The 21,273-nt window shown below is 39.9% G+C and overlaps 1 protein-coding gene across 2 annotated transcripts in view; it reads left to right on the top strand.

Moving 5' to 3' along the window:
- The first annotated feature begins 5,507 nt into the window (after nt 1-5,507).
- gnb4a (guanine nucleotide binding protein (G protein), beta polypeptide 4a) overlaps nt 5,508-21,273 on the top strand; it is a 72,302-nt gene continuing 56,536 nt past the window's right edge. Inside the window, exons 1-5 of one of the 2 annotated variants that reach the window (XM_079819462.1) lie at nt 5,508-5,662; nt 7,100-7,197; nt 9,232-9,270; nt 9,687-9,793; nt 10,246-10,309. In XM_079819462.1, coding sequence (XP_079675588.1) covers nt 7,141-7,197; nt 9,232-9,270; nt 9,687-9,793; nt 10,246-10,309 — 267 coding nt within the window. In that variant the 5' untranslated portion in view covers nt 5,508-5,662; nt 7,100-7,140. Of the gene's footprint in view, nt 5,663-6,925; nt 7,006-7,099; nt 7,198-9,231; nt 9,271-9,686; nt 9,794-10,245; nt 10,310-21,273 lie in introns of those variants that run through there. The other variant, XM_079819463.1, reaches the window with a different exon arrangement.

Here is a 21,273-nt window from a genome sequence, read left to right as displayed (position 1 = left end):
TCTCCTTTTGCTTTAAACTTTGAACGTTGTAACTTTGCAGATGTTGTTTATGCTCAAACAGCAACATTACACGCTAACTAGAGTTAGAAAAGTGAAATCGTGTTTTACCACCCCTTTAATTGAGGAACTCTGAATCTGTTTTTGTGCAAGTGAGATGAGTAAATGCTCATATTTAGTCTAAAACTAATCTAATCTAAACAAATTTTTGGAAAGAAAAAAAAAGTAATCTGATTACATTAATTGCGTTACTAATGTGTTACCCCAACACTGCCTTTAACCCATATTATATACTGTCACGTGTGGTGATGCCATCCAAAGCGAGAACACAGGAATTCAGTCCAATAATACTTTAATTCACAAAATAGTTAGGAGAACATAAACGCATACCACATTAAATTCTGACAATCAGCGACAAAAAACTGAACTAAACAGGGAGTACTACAGAGGAACAAGGAAACTAATGATCGACAGCTGAACGTATTCAGTAACCAAGGAGACAAACTAGGAAACACTCAAAGCTAAACTGAACTGAAGCACAAGAAACAAACCCAATATCCTCCTGCTGTTGGGGGAGGATCACTGTACTTTTGCTGAGTTTGTGGCTTACACCTGATGTATATGTGGATTACACCTGATGTATATGTTCTCAACGACACCCTTGGTGAGGGAGGAGCCCTCCCTCACCAAGGGTGTCGTTGAGAACAACGCCACCATTACCTCCGACTCCCAGGCACATTTTCCATTACAAGCAGAAAGGAGAAATCGTCCCAGCCCGGAGTGTCTCTGTAAAGCAGAGAGATCTCCCGCAACAGATCCAGAGATTATGGGCGTCAAATGACGGTGGTGGCGCAGGACAAGGAGGAGATTCAAGGAGATGATGGCCCAGGGTGACATTGCAGGCCTTGAGGGCTGAAGTGATGTTGTCAGCTCAGGTGACCAACGCGGAACCAGAGGAAAGAAGGATCCCAGTGAAGCTGGAGGGGTGGAGGGCTGAGGCGCAGCTACAGGAACCAGTGTGACGAGAGACCTAGGTGGAGCTAGAGGGCGAGGGATCCTGGTGGTGCCTTAGTGATGGAGGACAACGGTGGAGCTAAGGGAGCGCAGAGCCAAGGTGGAGCCAAAGAGCTGACAGGTTGAGGTGGAGAATGGGCCTGAAGTGTAGCCAGGGGATCTGCTTCACCGAGCCATGCTGGTGGTGAAGAATCCTGAGGTGGAGCCGAAGTGCTAGAGGTAATCAGCAGCGGGGGCAAAGCAGAGGAGCTAAAAGACACCAATGGGGCAGGTAAGTTGGGGAATTAGATGGAGTCAGCAGAGAGGATGGTGACAATGGGGTGGGCAGGATATTGGTATGGATAGGGTCGTCACAGGGCTGGAGAGGGACAAGCTCCATGGTGAAATTGATGAAATTGAGCTCCTCTACTGGCTCAACAGAGGACTGTCTGACCAGACTTGTCTCCTCGCTGGATCTGGTGATCAGCTCCAGCCTCGGGACTGGTGCTTCTTGGGGTAGAGACTCTGTGGCTGGCTCTAACTCCGGGCATGAAGGGAGCTCAAACTTGTGGTCCATGGTGGGTGCTGATTTGGGCTCAGGCTCTGATTCTGTGGCAGGCATGGGCGCCATCTCCGGATCTGTTGTGGGAGATATCTCTGCTTTACAGAGGCACTCCGGGCTGGGTCGATTTCTCCTTTCTGGAGCAGGCAGAGAGATGACTGCTGGTGATGGAAAATGTGCCTGGGAGATGGTGCCGTTGTTCTCGACCCACAGTGGGGGAGGATCCACATATCCATGAGGTGTAATCCACAAACTCAGCAAAAAGATTGGTATCCTCCCCCAACAGCAGCATCTGGCAGAGGATATTGTCCACCCCTCTCCAAAAGAGCTATTTCAGGTTCTCATCGTCCCAGCGAACCTCCAAACCGAAATTTGTAGATAGCCCTCCACATATTCCTCCAGTGTTCATCCGTCTTGCATGAGTCCATATTTTTACTCTATTAAAGGTGGGTGATTCTGTCACGTGTTGATACCATCAAAAACGAGAACACAGGAATTCAGTCCAATAGTACATTAATCCACAAAACAAAGTTACACAAACACAAGTTATGCAGGAGAATCTCACAAGAACACAAACGCTTACTACATTAAATACTGACAATCACTGTCAAAGAACTGAACAAAACATGGAGTACTTAAACACAGAGGTAACAAGGAAACTAATGATCGACAGTTGAATATTCAGTAACCAAGGAAACAAACTTGGAAACAATCAAGGCTAAACTGAACTGAAGCACAAGAAACAAACACAGGAACAAAAAGGCAACTTAACAAAACATAATCCTGACAGTACTCCCCCTTGTCCTCGTGCTGTATGCACAAATCCATGAGTGGAGGGAGGGAGGGGGTTTTGGAGCAGGGCGAGGAGAGTCTGGAGAAGGACAGGAGACAGGAGGAGCCAGCATAGGGGAATACCACGGCAGAACTTGCGGAGGGAGGAGCCAAGGCAGAGCCCAGATGGTCTTCCTGGGCGTCGACCGACAGCAGTGAAGCAGGACCAGATGGAGACCCAAGTGAAACTGCGAGGATGATAGCCCAAGGCAACATTAGCAGGCCTGGAGGGCTGAGGTGATGTTTTCATCTCAAGTGACCAATGCGGATCTGATGGGGAAGGAGGATCCCGGTGAAGCTGGAGGGGTGGAGGGCTGAGGCACAGACAGAGGAAAAGAGCTGACGTTATCAGCAGCGAGGGCTGAACCGAGGAGATAAGAGACACCAGTGGGGCAGGTAAGTTGTGGAATTAGATGGAGTCAGCTGAGAGGATGGTGACAATGGGGTGGGCAGGATATTGGGTGGAATTGGGTCGTCTCAGGGCTGGAGAGGGACAAGCTCCATGGCGAAATTGATGAGCCAGCACTCCTCTACTGGCTCAACAGAGGATTGTCTCACTGGACTTGACTCCTAGCTGGATCTGGGGATTGGTTCCACCCTTGGGATGTATGCAGCGACCTGATCTAGCTCTGGGGTGGACTCTGTAGCTGGCTCTAACTTCGGGCATGAAGGGGGCTCAAGATTGTGGTCCACGGCAGGCACTGACTCAGGCTATTTTCTCAGATTCTGTGGTGGGCATGGCCGTCATCTCTGGATCTGTTGCGGGAGCACTACGGGCTGGGGCAATTTCTTCTCTCTGGAGCGGGCAGAAAGACTGCTGGCAATGGAAAATGTGCCTGGGAGTCGGAGGTAATGGTGGCATCGTTCTCGACGACACCTGCGTTGAGGGAGGATCTGCATATCCATAAGGTGTAATCCACAATCTCAGCAAAAGGACAGCGATCCTCCCCTAACAGCAGCATCTGGGCAAGGATATCGTCTTTCAGGGTCTCAACGGCCCAGCGCACCTTGTTGTAAAGTTGTAGATAGCCCTCCACATATTCCTCCAGTGTTCGTCCGTCTTGCATGAGACAGTCCATATTTTTACTCTTTTTAAAGGTTGGTGATTCTGAACTGAGGCACAAGAAACAAACACAGGAACAAAAAGACAACTAAGCAAAACATAATCCTTACAATTATTATAGTATATTATATGATAATTAATTTTAAGTATAAAAATATTTAAATATACATCTTAGTTTTTTTTTTGCGGTATACAAAAATCAAGACATAACCTTGGATGGCCTTACACACAGTATTAGATTTGATATGGCTTATCTAAGATTTCTTCCTTTCACAATGACTTAGACACCTTACACCATCAAGGCTCTGAAAATAAAACTGTGGTTGAAAAGGAGAATGGCTTAAATTAGCTTATGGATTTCTTTATGATTTTAGGCAACAGTGAGGATGTGAGGTGGATGTCTTGGCAAGGTCATGTTCCATGATCTTTCATATCATCCTCAGATATATAGTGACTTGAAAAATACTTCCTTTGCAACTGGAATCACTTTATTGCTGTCAGTACCTTTGGATGGATGTATGCAAGACAACTCTCCCTAAACTCCCTAAATTTCACTTTTGACTGTCAGAATTGTTGTTTTTCTTGTATAAGCAGTTTCGAATGAGTAGTTTTCATTGAAACTGAAATCACATGTGAAACATAAATGCAGTTTATCCAGTGGAGCAAGATGTGTGAAATCAAGCTAGAGGGCATGTTTTGATCAGCAAATTCAACACACATTTGTCTGTGAACATGAACATGATTAAGAGTAAGCGATTCAATTAAGCATTTGAATTGAAAATGTTGACAATGGACTACATAGAAAAGCTATCCATTTTAATAAATTATTGACAGCCCTTCATTACATATCCTAAATTTAGGAATCATTCCAGCTTTTTGTGCATGTGCCCTGATAATGTAAACAAATGGTAAATAATTAAATGCACAGGATAGTCCTTGTTTATTTTGTTTAACAATTACTCTGTTGTGACACTGACCAAATCAACAGACAGTGACAACTGCTGTCTCTTTAAGACCTCATCTCCCCACTTTCACTATTCAGCCTCCCCCATCCAGCCCCACCTTGTCACCACTAGCAGCTCTCAGTGTAGATCTTCTGGCCATTAACTAAAGTCCCCACTGCCTATCCCGGTGGCAGTGCTCCAATCAGCACAGGCACACAACCACATTCACACACTATAGAGGGAGCTGTGCGCTTCCACTGACCAACCTCTAACTGGTGGACTTCAACATACTAGGTAAGACTAAATGTCACTTAATACTGGTTTTGTAACTTAATTATATTTCATTTGCTTTAGACGGTTTATAGATCAGCAAGTGTAAGGTGATGAAGCAGTGAGTGTGTGGTTTGCATTCCTTAACCCATGGATTGCCACAGATGGTTTCATTCTTGCCACTATTGCCTAATTCTTATTTGTATATTGCCCCAAAATATAACATGATAATTCACTTTAAAATTAAATTCCAAATAACTCTCATTAGCCAAATTATTATTAAAAAAAAAAAAAAAATCTCAAATTGATAGTCTCTCTGAGAAGTGGCAAACTGGCAACCACCCAGTGTATCCTGTGGCTTTAAATAGGTGGGAATCTTATGCTGTGACGAGGCTTACTTTATAAAATGAAACTTTAATTTCATAGATATTAATTTCCATAATTATGGAAAGTAGCAAATTATAAAAACATTTGTGTGTTTATAAGCCTTTTAAAATGGCTGAGCACACTATTTTCTTAAGTCTAATGCATGCGTATTGTTATAAATCTGTGACTGCATCCAAATGTATCAAACTAGCGTACTTCAGTCATTTTGATAATTGAGGAAGCTGATAGCCAGAACCATTTCAAGCGCGGGTGACTTGATTAGGTAGGTGTAGACAAATGTCAAACTCTTTTGATACAAATACTTTAACTTCATATTAATATACCATATACAGTTATGAGAGACACATTTTACTCATTTTTACATATTTACAATAAATATCTTCTGTTAATAAAACTCTAAAGTGTTTCGTTTCCCCCCTGCATCCAATTGTTGCCATGCTCTCAATATCAGTATGGGTGTGGTAATCGCTCTGTGAATTGCCTTGAATCTAGTAAATTTGGCGCCCGATGTCTTGTTTCGGATGTTAACGAAATGACCGCGTTAACATTTTGAAAAAGAAAAAATTCTGCTAACCCTTACACGCGGAAACAGGATTTGTAGTGTTCTTACAGGAGGTAATGTGTCAGTGTTTGTGTGGTGGTCTGGAGTAACAGATATGATACAGTCACCGCTTGCTAGCCACTGTGCTAACCAAACTAACCAAATCATGATATAACTCTGTGTGATTAGCTTGACGGGTGACAGATCTGCAGAGAAAGGTTATTTTATACCATTTGTCGCGTTAATAGTTGATTGTATAGAGGATTCTGCCGAGTGCAACATGTGGTATTGAATCTGTTGTCAAAACAGTTGGCTAGCCTCGAGAATAATGTGAAATGTAAGTTACGTGAACACGAGTAACGTTAGTACACATTACGTTTTATCGCATTAGACCTGATGACCAACACAAATGTAACGATTACATTTTCGTCCCTGTGTGGATATTTTATTTACAACTGCGTTTTTCGAGTTTATCACGACAAGTTTAACAGGCTCACGGGTTAAGGTTAACACATCTGGATTAAAGATTATAAAAGCCAGGATGTACGTTACATATTCCATTTTGGATTAAAACGGATTTCATATGCCCGAACTAGCTGGATCAACTTTTTTTTCCACTTGAGAAGATGCTCCATTATTTTAATCAACCTGAGCTTGTGTGTGTTATTCATAATGTTGTCAGTTAATGTGTACTGTATGTTATAAATGGAAAACATGTTTAAAATGCACACTGATCATTGCTTACTTTTCCTGTAATTTGGTTGATAGGGTTGGGACAAGCAGTCTTCCTGTTTTTAGCAACATTGCTTGTAATCATGCTTCTATGCTTCCCTAAAAAAATAATGCTGAAATGTACAGATTTCAGAGGTCAGGGTAGTCCTGAATGATCTCTAGGGGTATTCCTCATATTCAGTTACTCAAGTTGCAATAAGACAGAAAGCTATAGATAAGGTTCACTGAGTTAATTATGATTCCCAAGCCTTAAATGCAAAGTCTGAAAAAGTGTAGAAAATAGAAGCTATGCTCAGCTAGAAATTGTTTTTTGTTTGTTAAATCTTTATTATTGTTATAGAAGTGGGACGATGATACATTTACATATGGCCTTTGAATGAGTGATTTTGTTTCCCTTATCATACTGCATATAACCTCCTCTTAATTTTTATAACAATTTAATTAGCTGGCTTTTTTTGAGTTGATATTAGCTATATTTTTAGAGAAATACATTAGTAGGCAGTGCCAAGCAGTGCTGCCCCTCATTAAACAAAGGAGCATGGCGTGCCCAGCTCTTCAGTTTGCAGTGCTATAGCTGGAGTGTTCGGTTCCTCCGCTGACTAACATGATACAGTTGCTAGTTCTCTTCAGTGCTAGTCTGGGTCTGTGAGACCTCGGACATGACATTCTAATGAATATTGTTTGTGTGAGTGGCTTGAATTATTGATCCAGCGTAAGTGGTCCATTTTACTTCCTTTATTGACTACTTAATGTGACTTTTTATGTTTGTGTGTGTTCAGTATTATCAAAGCTGGGAAAGGAGTGAAACACCTGGAGGACCATGAGTGAGCTGGAGCAGTTGCGGCAGGAGGCCGATCAGCTGCGCAATCAGATCAGAGTAAGATCCGATAACTTTTCTGCTCAGCCAATCAGATCAAAGGATGGCTTCTGGGGTCTTATCGACACTTCTTCACAAAACAAATTCACACAACAACATACAAATTGACTTCTATACACTGTCCTTTGAAAGTTTTGGGTCAGCTTCTTTTTTTTTTATTCAACAAGGATGCATTAACCCCCTCAAACCCAAAGTGTACCGCTGGCGAATAGAATAACACAAAATGGGTATCATTTTAGAAACAGCTTTTTAATGCATCCAACCATTTTTGATCAACTCTTAACTATGAGTGCTGAGTAGTCCCTCTAAAACGAGTGTACCGCCAGCGTGTGCCACCTATCTACAGAAAAAACAAACATATTTTTCAAAACTACTGCCTTGATCAACACAAATGACAATGGGTATCATTTGAAAGCCTGAACTTTACAATGCACATAGTCAATTTGATTAACTCCTAAGTATTGCAGAGTTATTTGCTGATAAATAAAAAAAGTTTTCATAATTTATGAAATGCTTTTTTGTACTATGTATGTATTGTAATGTGTCAAAAACATCATACAGCTCAGATAGTCATATGTCATTCGAAAGGTCTTGCGGAGTAGAATAGAACAAGCATAATTGTTTGGGCTTTGACTAAACTTGAGCGAGTTTTTGTAGGTGAAGCCCCGTAATGTAAATAATATACGGATGTGGCATTTTTGTCACGTTTTCGCTCGTAACTTCATGAAACATGCTTCAAAAATCACTCATTATTTACAGCAGATTCTCACGGTTAAATTGAGTCTAACATTTACATAATCCATTGCGTCGATCACGAGATATTCCTCACGGAGTTATGACACACAAAACTCCACAGCCGCACATGTAGCTAAGTAAAATCAAATGTAGCTTTCACGTGGCGTTTTCGTTTTTAACTTCATGAAATGTGCTAGGGCTAAACAAAAAAGGCTACCTTGATTTAAAATGTTGTAACTGTTGATTACTTTATACTATCACCAGAATTTTTTATCCAAGTGCAGCACACATGTAGGGGAACTTTGCCAAAACAGAATTGCCCTCTTACCATATTTCCTTCCTGAGTTGTTGTTATTAATAGTTAGCAATTTTACATATTTTTGTATAATAACAAGCAGTAATTAAGAGTTTATTGAGGTGAAAGTCGTAGTTAATGGTGAGATTTGGACTCTAATCTAAAGTGTGACCGAAATGTTTCTTGAGCATCTAATCAGCATATCAGAATGATTTCTGAATGATCATGTGACAGGAGTAATGATGCTGAATTCAGCTTCAGCATCACATGAATAAATTATATTTTCAAATATATTAAAATGGTAAACATTTTAAATAAATACATTTTACCAAATAAATGCAGTCTTGGTGAGCAGAAGAGATTTTTTTAACAACACAAAAAATGTTACCAACCCCAAACTTTAGAGCGGTAGTGTATAAGTAAGGCAGGAGTGCTGATTAATTAATTTATCTGCAATGCCCCGATAACGGTGCCCATTAGGCTGATGTACACAAGTGGAAGTCTCCTTTGTGCCAGTTCCAAAATGTATTATCTTTTGAGATACCGTCAAAGTCAAGGGTTATCAACCTCTTTTGGACTGTGAACCATTTTTTTATGTTCTAAAACTCATAATTGCATAACTGCTAAATTACTTTCCTAAGAATAACAACACATTTTAATATCGTAATGTTTAGTAAGTTAAGCATGAGACACATTGTATTTAAAGGTAGGTGTTGCCTAAAAAATATGCTATAGAAGAGAATATATCCTGTTACCTCATTTTATTGGCTGTCACACTCTTATATAGGTTGCCCTGCTTATACTCTACTGCTGTACAGTATATATTAGCTTTGGTTATTGATTTTTTTTTTTCAACTTAAACATTTTTTCAAATGTTTTTTTTAAAAATACAAGCTTCATATGGACCTGAGTGCTAGCAAATAGATGTTCTTCTACATGCGTTTTCCTCAGCCCTGTTTAGTAGAATGACTGCTCTCTCTGACTTGCTGCTCTTCCCATTGCAGGATGCCAGGAAAGCATGCAGCGACTCCAGCCTGTCCCAGGTAAGCAGCTCAGCCAGCGTCCCTACTGTGTCCCCCTCCATCATAAGAGCAGCACTGGTCTAACCCCGCTCATCATGGGGCGTGTCTATGGAGGTTCCCGCACTCCTGTTTTCTGAGCTCAGCACAGACATGCAAATTGGCCACTGACGTAAATGCTGAACACGCTCTTAAGTGCACTGAAATATTAAACGCAGTCTTCAATGCTAAGTCCTCCATCAAAATTTAAACGTTCAACCCATGAACGGGTATTTTTTGTGACTTGTGATTTCATAATTTCTGTTTGTCTTCAGTCAGCGCTATGGGCATTTTAGACAAGTCAAATCCACTAACACAAGAATGATCAACAGTGCAACCCGGGTTGGTGAAATTTCTGCTTTGTAGTGTCGCTGTAAATTAAGATTTCTTTGTGTGTTTAGATTACAGCTGGTCTGGATTCAGTCGGAAGGATCCAGATGAGAACAAGGCGGACCCTCAGAGGCCATTTAGCCAAAATCTACGCCATGCACTGGGCCACTGATTCCAGGTCAGTTGGCAGAGAGATTGAGGGGGCTGGAGGATGGGCACTGAGGAACCCTGCAGCTCTGTCAGTGTACACTCAATGAATAATACAGCAGGCCTTTCACAACTCAGGGGTGTTCTGGGATTATGTAGGCTGCCTTCTGCTCCAGTCCCTCTTTTACCCCGGCTTCCCCTCCCTCTATCATTCACCTTTTCTCCATTCGTGCATCCGTTTTAGTTCTTTAGAGAGGAGACACAATTGTTAGGTGGATGGAGTTTGTGTTCATAGTTGCCTGCCGTGTTTTTGTTTGTCTTTTAAAGAAAATGATCACAACCATTTAAATACCATGTGTATTAATAATATAAGCTGCAATTGTTCCACATTCACCTTGTTGCATTTTTAATCTGTGACGTTTTGTATTATCAACAATGGTTTACTCTTTAACCCTTTTTCTCTGTGTTTGTTTGACATTTAAGGTTACTAGTTAGTGCCTCACAAGATGGTAAACTCATCATTTGGGACAGCTACACCACAAACAAGGTTAGTCCAGCCCAACAAGTTAAAATTTTTATATATAAATAATATATAGGGGTGGCACGGTACATAGAAAAAAACCGAACCGTTCGGTTCACTTGTCTTGGTTCGGAGTGTGTGCGTCGCACGGTTCGACGCATGCGCAATGTATCCTCGTGCCCGTATATGTTACTCAGACAGTGGGTGTCCTTTTCACGCAAAATAAGGTGTGTGTGTGTGTGTGGACATACAGTAAAGTAAAAGTGGAGTGCTGCAGGTCACGTCACGTGTAGAAATGCAAGTGGGAGAGATAAGGAAGGCTGCCCGGAGTTGTTTTGAGGATGCGCCAGCGTCGTATAGCAGGCAGGGCAGATGCAGTGCAGAGAGCGTGAGTGTTTGTCTCGCGCAGCTGAACCGCGGCTCGTGTATTGCAAATACAGACAAATATAGTCCATTCTGTCACATTTTCCGGTGTTCTCCTCCGACCCCTGTCTGTCTCATGCTTTGGTTTATGATGCGTAGCATATATCTGCTGCAAATGCGACCGTTTTCCCCTCTGTCTCATACACGCATGCATATACAACATGTTGCCTATATAAGTAGTTCACATGATAAATGTAACATTTAAAAGTTAAGATATGCTTCTAGTTTTAATAATTTAAACATGCCTTTGAAGTTTGGGCAAAAACGTCTGGCAGTGTTGTGTTTTCGTGTATTTTATTTAATTTTTTTCTTCACAGCGCTGGATGTCATATGGTGATTGTGAAACAAACGGAACACTTCATGGTGAAATTTGTTAATCAGGTCAGCTGAATTAAAGCCACAGTGCATTGTTCTGATCAAAATTGATATGATTAACATGAAAAATGTTACGCCAATGTGTCGGACTCGGTAGACAGCCAGTTAGGAAACAACTAGATATAACAATTTTTTAAAACTGTATCCTAAATTGTGGATGATTAAGCCATATATATCATATGCTGAAGTAAATTTCTGGAGTGTTAACGATTAAAAAAAACAACAACAACAACTGTAATGAACCGAAACCGTGAACCTAAAACCGTGATACGAGCCAAACCATGGGTTTTGTGAACCGTGCCACCCCTAAAAAAAAAAAAAAAAAAAAAAAAAAAAAAAAATTATATATATATATATATATATATACACACACACACACACACACACACACACACACACACACACACACACACACATATACAGTGAGGAAAATAAGTATTTGAACACCCTGCTATTTTCCAAGTTCTCCCACTTAGACATCATGGAGGGGTCTGAAATTGTCATCATAGGTGCATGTCCACTGTGAGAGACATAATCTAAAAAAAAAAAAAAATTCCAGAAATCACAATGTATGATTTTGTAGCTATTTCTTTGTATGATACAGCTGCAAATAAGTATTTGAACACCTGTCTATCAGCTAGAATTCTGACCCTCAAAGACCTGTTAGTCTGCCTTTAAAATGTCCACCTCCACTCCATTTATTATCCTAAATTAGATGCACCTGTTTGAGGTCGTTAGCTGCATAAAGACACCTGTCCACCCCATACAATCAGTAAGAATCCAACTACTAACATGGCCAAGACCAAAGAGCTGTCCAAAAACACTAGAGACAAAATTGTACACCTCCACAAGGCTGGAAAGGGCTACGGGGAAATTGCCAAGCAGCTTGGTGAAAAAAGGTCCACTGTTGGATAGGGCTTGGACGGTATGGATTTTTTCTTACCGCGGTTGAAAAGCAAGAAATTCCCGCGGTTCAGCGGTAAACCGCTTTAAACGGCTCCCGCTCGACTTTCGCGCACAGCCGCACACGCACACACCAGCGCAGGCAATTGAACAAAATAAGGAACATGTTTATTTTACATTTATTTTTTCACGTTTAGAACAGGAACAATTAGAACAGAAATGGAATGATATCTGAAAAAAAAGTGCTGGCAAAACGAAATATAGACTAGGCTATGGTTTACATCCCAGCCTTCATATTTTTTGCAGATCAGATCACGACAGCGATCTGAAGATGGAAAAGCATAAACAAAGACAAACAAACACATTTTTATTTATCGGTATTGATCAGTAATGTATATTTATTTGTTCATGTTTATTTATTTCCCATATTTTTACTTTCAGATTACAGTCGTCGTCATCAAACAATCACTTAAACTTTAACGACTTTCGCGCACACCCGCCCATATAATATAATATAATATATTATTTATATTTATAATATTTATATTTTTATATTACACATTTTTACATATTCAGGCTATTAATTTACATTTACAAGTTACATCTCGTGTGCGCTTTTGTCTCAGTGGTTAATGAAGACTATTTAACGAAGGCTCACCTATACGGTAAAAAAATATATTTTCACATATATTTCAAGTATATTTTAAAATATATTTGCATATATTTTTGCATATATTTTTAAAATATATATTTGCAAAAAATATATTTTTGCAAATATATTTTTTGGCCATTTTTTGAATATTTTGAAATGTATGCGAAAATATATTTACATAAATATATTTTCTACCAATATATTTTTTGGCCATTTTTAAAATATATTTTCAAAATATAAATATATTTTTCAAAAGCATTTAAAAATATGTTTTGCCCTCCATATATTTAAATCAAAGAAAAATACATTCACATGTCACATTTAAAGAGAAACTTTATTTGTCTGCTACACGGACATATGAATACATTTTCCAAGAAACATACTTTACAATGTTCAAAAAAATTACAATAATACAGTATATTCAAAAAATTTAAGGTTTTTTCCCCCTTTCAAGCAGTGAGTTCCCCGTTGTAAGGCTATTTAATTTAACAAAGTGTCGTCACTCGCTGCTCACACTACCGTGATTGTATATTATGCTACTTTTATTATTTGTATTTATTTTTTATATTTTATAACATTTACATATGTATATTATTTTACATATCTCGCGTGGTGTGCGCTTTTGTCTCAGTGGTTCAAGGCTATTTAACAAAGACTTTTTAAGGCTAAGGCTTTATATATATATATGAGAGAGAGCCATATCATTATTTATATTTGTTATTTATATTTCATAAATAATTTTTACATATTATATTATTATACTATATTAGGCCTATTTTTACATATTTATATTAATTGAAAATAGGCTATATGCCTCTCGTGTGCGCTTTTGTCTCAGTGGTGCTATTTAACGAAGGCTATTTAATTTAACAAAGTGTCGCTACTCACACTACCGTGATTGTATATTACTTATTATTTATATTTATAGTTCAATATTTTAACATATTCATATTAATTTATATATCTCGTGTGCGCTTTTGTCTCAGTGGTGCTATTTAACGAAGGCTATTTAATTTAACAAAGTGTCGCTACTCACATTACCGTGATTGTATATTACTTATTATTTATATTTATATTACATATTTTTACATATTCATATTAATTTATATATCTCGTGTGTGCTTTTGTCTCAGTTGTATAAATATTTAACGAAGGCTATTTAATTTAAAGTGTCGCACACTGTAGCTACCTGGCTTAATAATTGGATTGAGTCTTGGACTGGTGATTCCCACACTTTATTGCGATCATCGTTGGACACCATAAACATCGCCATCATGCATCGAGGGAATCAACCCGTAAGAGCTTTGTACAAAAAACAAAACAGCAAATGAATAAACCATGAAACAAACATACATGAAAACAAACAAATAAACGAAATGATTCAAAACATACCGAAGCCTACTGCAACACTACAAACAAACAATCTTTACACAAAGAAACAGAATCAAAACACACGGATAACAGAAGTCAAAGACCGTACCTTGTTCTCCATTTAAACCAGAAGCTAAAAACTCCTTGTACCGTGAACCGTCGATGCTAAGACCTTGTGCATCTAGGCCTCGTTCCATACTGAACTGTTTGAACAACACTCAATATATCCACATCCTCTGCTCAACCGGATGTCAAAATAAAAGACCTTCGTTATCATAACATAAATGAAACCAAAGAAAAGCTGGAAAACAAATACCACGCAGAAATACAAATAAGTAATCATATTAAGGAAAATGAATAATAATAATAATAATAAATGACAAATAAAGCAAACAATGCAAAGCAAATTATTAACACTCCCACCAAATTATGAGTGCAAACATCACACCAAGTGTACAAGCACGAATAATTTCCATTTGTCCTTTTTTTTTCTCTTTTCTTTTACTTTAGTTTTTTTTTTTTTTTTTTTTTTTTTTTTTTTTGGCCTTTATAACCCAAAAAAAAAAACATTAAAATTCCGAAACATGAGTTTAGAAATATTAAAATAATCATTGATCTTACAATGTCTCAATGATAAACCCTTGAAAGATCCTAATGTCCCTCCATTAATAAAACAAGTTTTTGCACTGGTCTTTCGATTATGGACGGTTTACTAATACGCTTGCCCTTTGCGTTAAGCTTTGAGTCACCTAGAAGAATCTTGGCCCTTCTCACAAGCCCGTCACTGCTAACAACAACGTCCTTTATCCTGCCAAGCCTCCATTCGTTTCTAGGCACTTCCTCTTCCTTGATAATGACAACGTCATTGACTTGAAGGTTTCTCCTGGTCACATTCCACTTCTGTCGGGCGGTTATCCTCGCAAGATACTCTTTCCTCCAACGACTCCAAAATTGTTCCGCCAAGTACTGCACATGTCTCCATCTTTTCCGTGCAAACACATCCTCCCGGATAAAGTTTCCTGGTGGAGGCAAAGCAGCAGTCGTTTTTAACGTGAGTAGATGATTCGGAGTAATTGGTGCTAGACTCTGAGGATCAGTCAAGCAATCCACGGTAAGCGGTCTACTATTCACAATGGCCATTGCTTCATACAAGAAAGCTCGTAAAGAGGAGTCATTTAGCCTTCCTGGATGAAGTGCAAGAGTCGCATTCAGCACAGATCTTATAGTTCTAACTTGACGTTCCCACACACCACCAACATGACTTGCACGTGGTGCATTCATAAGAAAGTCACACTGCTTCTCCAGTAGGAAGGTTGTCACTCTTTCCACGTCCATCTCCTTAAGTGCATCCTTCAACTCATTTTTTGCGCCAACGAAGTTGCTGCCTTGATCAGACCTTATCTGTTGCACAGTACCTCTTATGGCAATAAAACAACGCAGAGCATTGATAAATGAATCTGTGGTCATGTCAGTAAGCATTTCGATGTGTATAGCACGAGAACTAAAACAAGTAAGGAGAAGATCGTATCGCTTATGAACACTTCTGCCCTGCTTGATAAGAAATGGGCCAAAGCAGTCCATGCCAGTATATGTAAACGGAGATGATGGAACCACTCTCTCTGAGGGGAAATCAGCCATTCTCTGTTCTTCAACAGGTCGCCTGTGTTTCCTGCAAACAATGCAACTCCTGATGCAAGATGCTACAATTCTGTTAATCCCTGGGATCCAAAAGCCATTAGATCGAATCTCATTTATAGTGAATCCTTTCCCCTGATGTGCAACTTTGTTATGAAAGTGAGCAACAATCATTTCTGTGACATGATGATTCTTAGGAATTATTATTGGATGTTTCACAGAGTCTGGAAAGGTTGAACGGCAAAGCCTACCTCCCACCCTTAACACACCATCTTCATCCATGAAAGGGTCAAGAGGGTACAAGGTGCTGCGAGATGAGACGCTTCTCCCACCCGTTATCTCTTTCAGCTCATCCTTGTAGGAACTAGATTGCAGACATTTGATTATGCAAAGTTTCGCCTTTTGTTGCTCTGATACAGTACTGATGTGATTAGACTTGACTTTGTTGGCTCTGTCAACCTTCTTTGGATGGAAGACACCATGATGAGGTAAGTACCAGGTTTCTCCTTCCTTGCCACTACTGTGCACTTCCTCAGCATCTCCTCTCTGAAAGATCTCATTCATGAACTCACTGTAACGTTCCTTATACAACTCATCCTTTAGCATCTTTCTTTTGAGATGATTGAGTCTAACCATAGCGCATTGTTTGTTGCTTGGCAAATTGGGTCTCACCTTAAATGGAAGTGGCATTTGATAATGGCCATGGACATTCTTCCATATCCCTTCCTTCAATTTTTCGAGAAAAAGAATGTCATCCTGAGACACCCTTGCACTCTCTTCTTCAGTGTCTTTAAACTCACTCTCGAGGACACGAATCACATCACCTGGAGTGATAGAAGGGAGCTCCTTAACCGTAGTGCGATGACACAGTCCACTGATTCCAGGCAGATCGGAATGTGGTGAAGAACAACCTACTATGCTCCATCCCAAGTCTGTCCGAATGGCATAGGGATCATCATCTCCTCCTGTTATTACTTCTCGGGGAGTCATCGACCTTGAGCAATTGTAGCCTATTAAAAGAGCAACATCACAGTCTTGCAATGATGGCATCTTGTCCGCAATGACTGTAAGATGATTCCACTTTTTAGCATCATCACAAGTAGGAATGTGGTTACGATTAACTGGTATGCAGTCCTTGGTGTATGTAGGTGGCAAGTCAATATAATTACCGGACTTATATGCTCTGACTCGAAGTCCTGACACTCTGTCACTTTGCAGAACGGTATCCTTTCCAAGCATGGTGGTGAGCTTCAATTGCACTGGAAACGTTGTTGCCTGTAAAGCATCACACACTTCTTTATCAATAAATGTGGTATCACTCTGTGAATCCAAAAGCGCATACACCAGTTTCTCACAGCTTGGTTTCTGCCTTGTGGACACCCAGACAGGTACAATCATTGAAGTATACGTACTTCGCTCTTCTCCAGTTACACTTAAGGCCACTGCATTCATCACATTAGATTCACTTTGAGACTGAACAGCAGGAAGTGATGTCTTAATTGCCATTGCAAAGTTCTCATCATGCAAACTAGTTGGATGTCTCCTCTTACACACATTACAAGTGAGACGGCAGCGACATTCCTTAGCACTGTGGCCAGACTTGAGACATCCATAGCAAAGCCTCTTTTCCTGGACACATTTCCGTCGCTCCTCCAATGGTCTGCTGAGAAAACTGAAACAGTTGTCAAGGTGATGGTTATCTTTCTGACAAAGCACACACAGAATCTTATTCCCTGGTTTGGTAACTTTTTGACTCTCTACGTTCGTTTGAGTACTGAAAACTCTTACTCTGTTTCTGTTGGTCTCTTTCAGACTTGCCTTCTCATTTACAGGTTCTGCAGCACGGAGAGTGTGAAAGGAGGTAACTGGATTACAAGCAACCTCTGCTTCAGTTGACACAAATGCAGCAAATTTTATAAAAGTGGGATACTCATGGTTTTCAGAAAGAGATTGTGTGACTTGACGATTCCATCTGCTAATTGCCCAATCAGGTAATTTCAACACAAGTTTCTGATTTTCTTGGTAGTCATTTAAAATTTGAAGGCCTTTGACATGTGGCATGGCACCCTGGCATGCATTTAGAAAGTCAGAGAAAGTCTGAAGACCAATGGCATCCTTTGGCTGAATTCTAGGCCAGCTTGCAAGCCTTTCTCTGAACGCCTTTTGAACCACAAATGGCTGGCCATAACGACTGTTCAATCTGCACCATGCATCTTGATAGGCTTCGTCATCTGTTCTGAAGAAAGTTCCTTCTAAAGCGTTTCTAGCAGGACCACTCACATATTTCCTGAGATAAAACATCTTATCAGCAGAAGAAATGGTTCTCTTGTCAATAAGGGCCGTAAAGGATTGTTTAAACTCAATGAAATGAATGGGGTCACCCGTGAAGACAGGAGGTTCTGGTACTGGCAATTTGCTCATAACCATGCCGTCTTGAAATGCTTGAACAAGAAGCGATGCGTCAGTCACTGATGCTTGAACTGTCGCCCTTCTGGTTTCACGACCCACCCTTTGAGACGTTTCTTGCTTTGCCATACCTTCTTGAGGGAAATCAGACTCTGATCTGTTCATGCCACTACAATCTTTGGGTGAATTAATCTTTTCCTTCTCAAATTCTTGACTATAGATTTCTAACTTAGCTTGAGCTGCTTTTAGATCCTTTGTGCTTGAATTCGCTCTAGCTCCTTCCACTCACCATCAATGACTCTTTTGTGCTGTTCTTCTAACTGGTTTATCTTTTCCTTTTGCTTTGTTTCTTCTAGCAGAACATTATACGCAGCTTGCTTGGCCGCTACTTCTGCTGCAGCATCTACTCGCTTGACTTCTAAGCTTGACATGACAGAGGGATGACTAGAATAATTACTAGTTTTCTGACTGACTCGTGAAACTGTTGAACCAAAAATTGAGTGGGCATATTGATGGTTTAATAAGGTGCGAAGACGGCTTCTCTCCCTTACATCATTAAAATCTCCATCTACACCTGATATTCTCTCATAAACAATTTTAACAATATCAGCTGTTACCGCTTCACATGCGTCCATTTTTCTCCTCATTTCAATAGCAGGTGAGACATGCTCTCTAAAGTCATCATAGGCATTTAAAACTTTGTTCTTGGCCTCCTCTAAAGTGTCGACCAAAATAGCTAACTGAGTCTGTAGGGCATCTGATTTAAGATGCTCACGTGCACTGCGAGCTTCTATTTTCCAGTGATTATATAGAGATTCAACCCTTTTCTCTTTCTTTTGTAGCTCTTCTTGCTGATAAGCTAACATTTTTTCAGTAGGAACATGCGTGCGCTTTGAACGGCGTGCACTCTCACTTTGAGTTTCTACCTGACCATCAAGTTGCCTATCGGCCTCCTTTGCACCTGCATCTGACTTTGACATTTTCTCTTGCATTTAAATTTCACTAAAATTACATTAAAACGACATTTTTCTCATTTAACATTCAAGTTGATTGATAACATATGTTCAGCAGATTCACCTTTACCACATGTGCTAAAACATTAACCCTTAAATGTGAAACTGAACGTTTCAATACACGTTAGTCCATACATAGGCAAATTAATTGCAGCAATGTTCAAAGCCCTTTAAATCAGGGAAAAACGAGAAAAGAGTCTCTTCAGAATCAATTTCTTTGTCTTTGGTACTCACTGCGATCCACCAAACAACTTGTGACAGTTCCTTTGCCAGTTCATTAAATCGGTCCAATCGCTCCCCGTAGATTCATTGAGCCATCCGCTGAAACGTTGCTTGAAACTTGATCCATTAAGAACGCAATCACACTGTCCCCGACGAGCGCTCCGACATCAAAGCTCCTCCTTCAGCCATGGCGTTCCTTGAAGCAACACAGTGGATCGACGATGGCAAGCTCTTACTGTAGCTACCTGGCTTAATAATTGGATTGAGTCTTGGACTGGTGATTCCCACACTTTATTGCGATCATCGTTGGACACCATAAACATCGCCATCATGCATCGAGGGAATCAACCCGTAAGAGCTTTGTACAAAAAACAAAACAGCAAATGAATAAACCATGAAACAAACATACATGAAAACAAACAAATAAACGAAATGATTCAAAACATACCGAAGCCTACTGCAACACTACAAACAAACAATCTTTACACAAAGAAACAGAATCAAAACACACGGATAACAGAAGTCAAAGACCGTACCTTGTTCTCCATTTAAACCAGAAGCTAAAAACTCCTTGTACCGTGAACCGTCGATGCTAAGACCTTGTGCATCTAGGCCTCGTTCCATACTGAACTGTTTGAACAACACTCAATATATCCACATCCTCTGCTCAACCGGATGTCAAAATAAAAGACCTTCGTTATCATAACATAAATGAAACCAAAGAAAAGCTGGAAAACAAATACCACGCAGAAATACAAATAAGTAATCATATTAAGGAAAATGAATAATAATAATAATAATAAATGACAAATAAAGCAAACAATGCAAAGCAAATTATTAACACACACTACTGTGCTTATAAGCCTGCCAGACGGATATCTTTTTCGATAGCCTTTTAATGAAATTTGAATTTCAGAATCACATAGCCTACTTAAATTTAATTGCATACAATAGATTATTTATTGATTATATTGAATGAAATTTCGCTGGCCCAGCTTATTTGTAGTCAATCTTTCCCAAACAGAGTTGGAAGAGAGTTAAAGGTCCTGTTCTTCGTGATCCCATTTTTCAAACTTTAGTTAGTGTGTAATGTTGCTGTTAGAGCATAAATAATACCTGTAAAATTATAAAGCTCAAAGTTCAATGCCAAGCGAGATATTTTATTTGACAGAAGTTCCCTTTCAAAGCCTACAGCGAACGGCCGGTTTGGACTACATCCTGGTACATCCTGCTTTAATTACGTCAGTAGAGCAGTTTGTCGACTAACCTCCGCCCACAAGAATACGCAAAAAAGGGGGCGTGGTCTTGTTGCTCCCTCGTGGAGAGAGGAAGTGTTGCGTTCGGTTCGGTTGCGTTTGTCGCCATGTCGTTCAGACGCTGTTATTTTCATCCCGGAGTCAAATCACCTTTGTTTGGCCTTCAGGGGCTGTAGTTTGAGCGCGTTCATCTCCCCGTTATGGTAAGAGGCGTGACCTTCCCGGGCAACGTGAGCTAAGCTGCTGTCGAATAACAACACGGGAACCGCTGGCACAATCAGAACTCGTTACGTATTTCTGAAGGAGGGACTTCATAGAACGAGGAAATTCTCAGGCCGTTTTGAGGACAGTGAAAACAGCGGTATACAGATATACTGTGTTTTTTTTACACATGAAACATGAACACATGTTATATTGCACACTGTAAACACAATCAAAGCTTCAAAAAAACACGAAAAACGGGACCTTTAAAACTTACCAGTACTAAGGAGTGCTGAGGCAGGTCCAGCTCAGTTTGTTCTTTCTGAAGCCGTTGTTTTTTTTTGCCAGCTATGGGAGAAAACGGTCACCAGCGTTCCACACAAACCCATGGCCCGGGCGGTGCGTTCTTTTTCGACTTTCATGACTTCTATCTACCTACCCGCTATTGTCGGCTGCGCAACCATGTGAGAGAATTGTGCTAAGCACGAGGTCCTGCTTATGCACCTGTATTTTATGCTTTAGTAAAACTAAATT

Source organism: Gobio gobio (genome assembly GCF_949357685.1).
Source record: "Gobio gobio genome assembly, chromosome: 6".
NCBI classification, from domain to species: domain Eukaryota; kingdom Metazoa; phylum Chordata; class Actinopteri; order Cypriniformes; family Gobionidae; genus Gobio; species Gobio gobio.
Note: the sequence above shows the minus strand (reverse complement) of the source record. Positions and strands in the feature narration are given on the sequence as shown.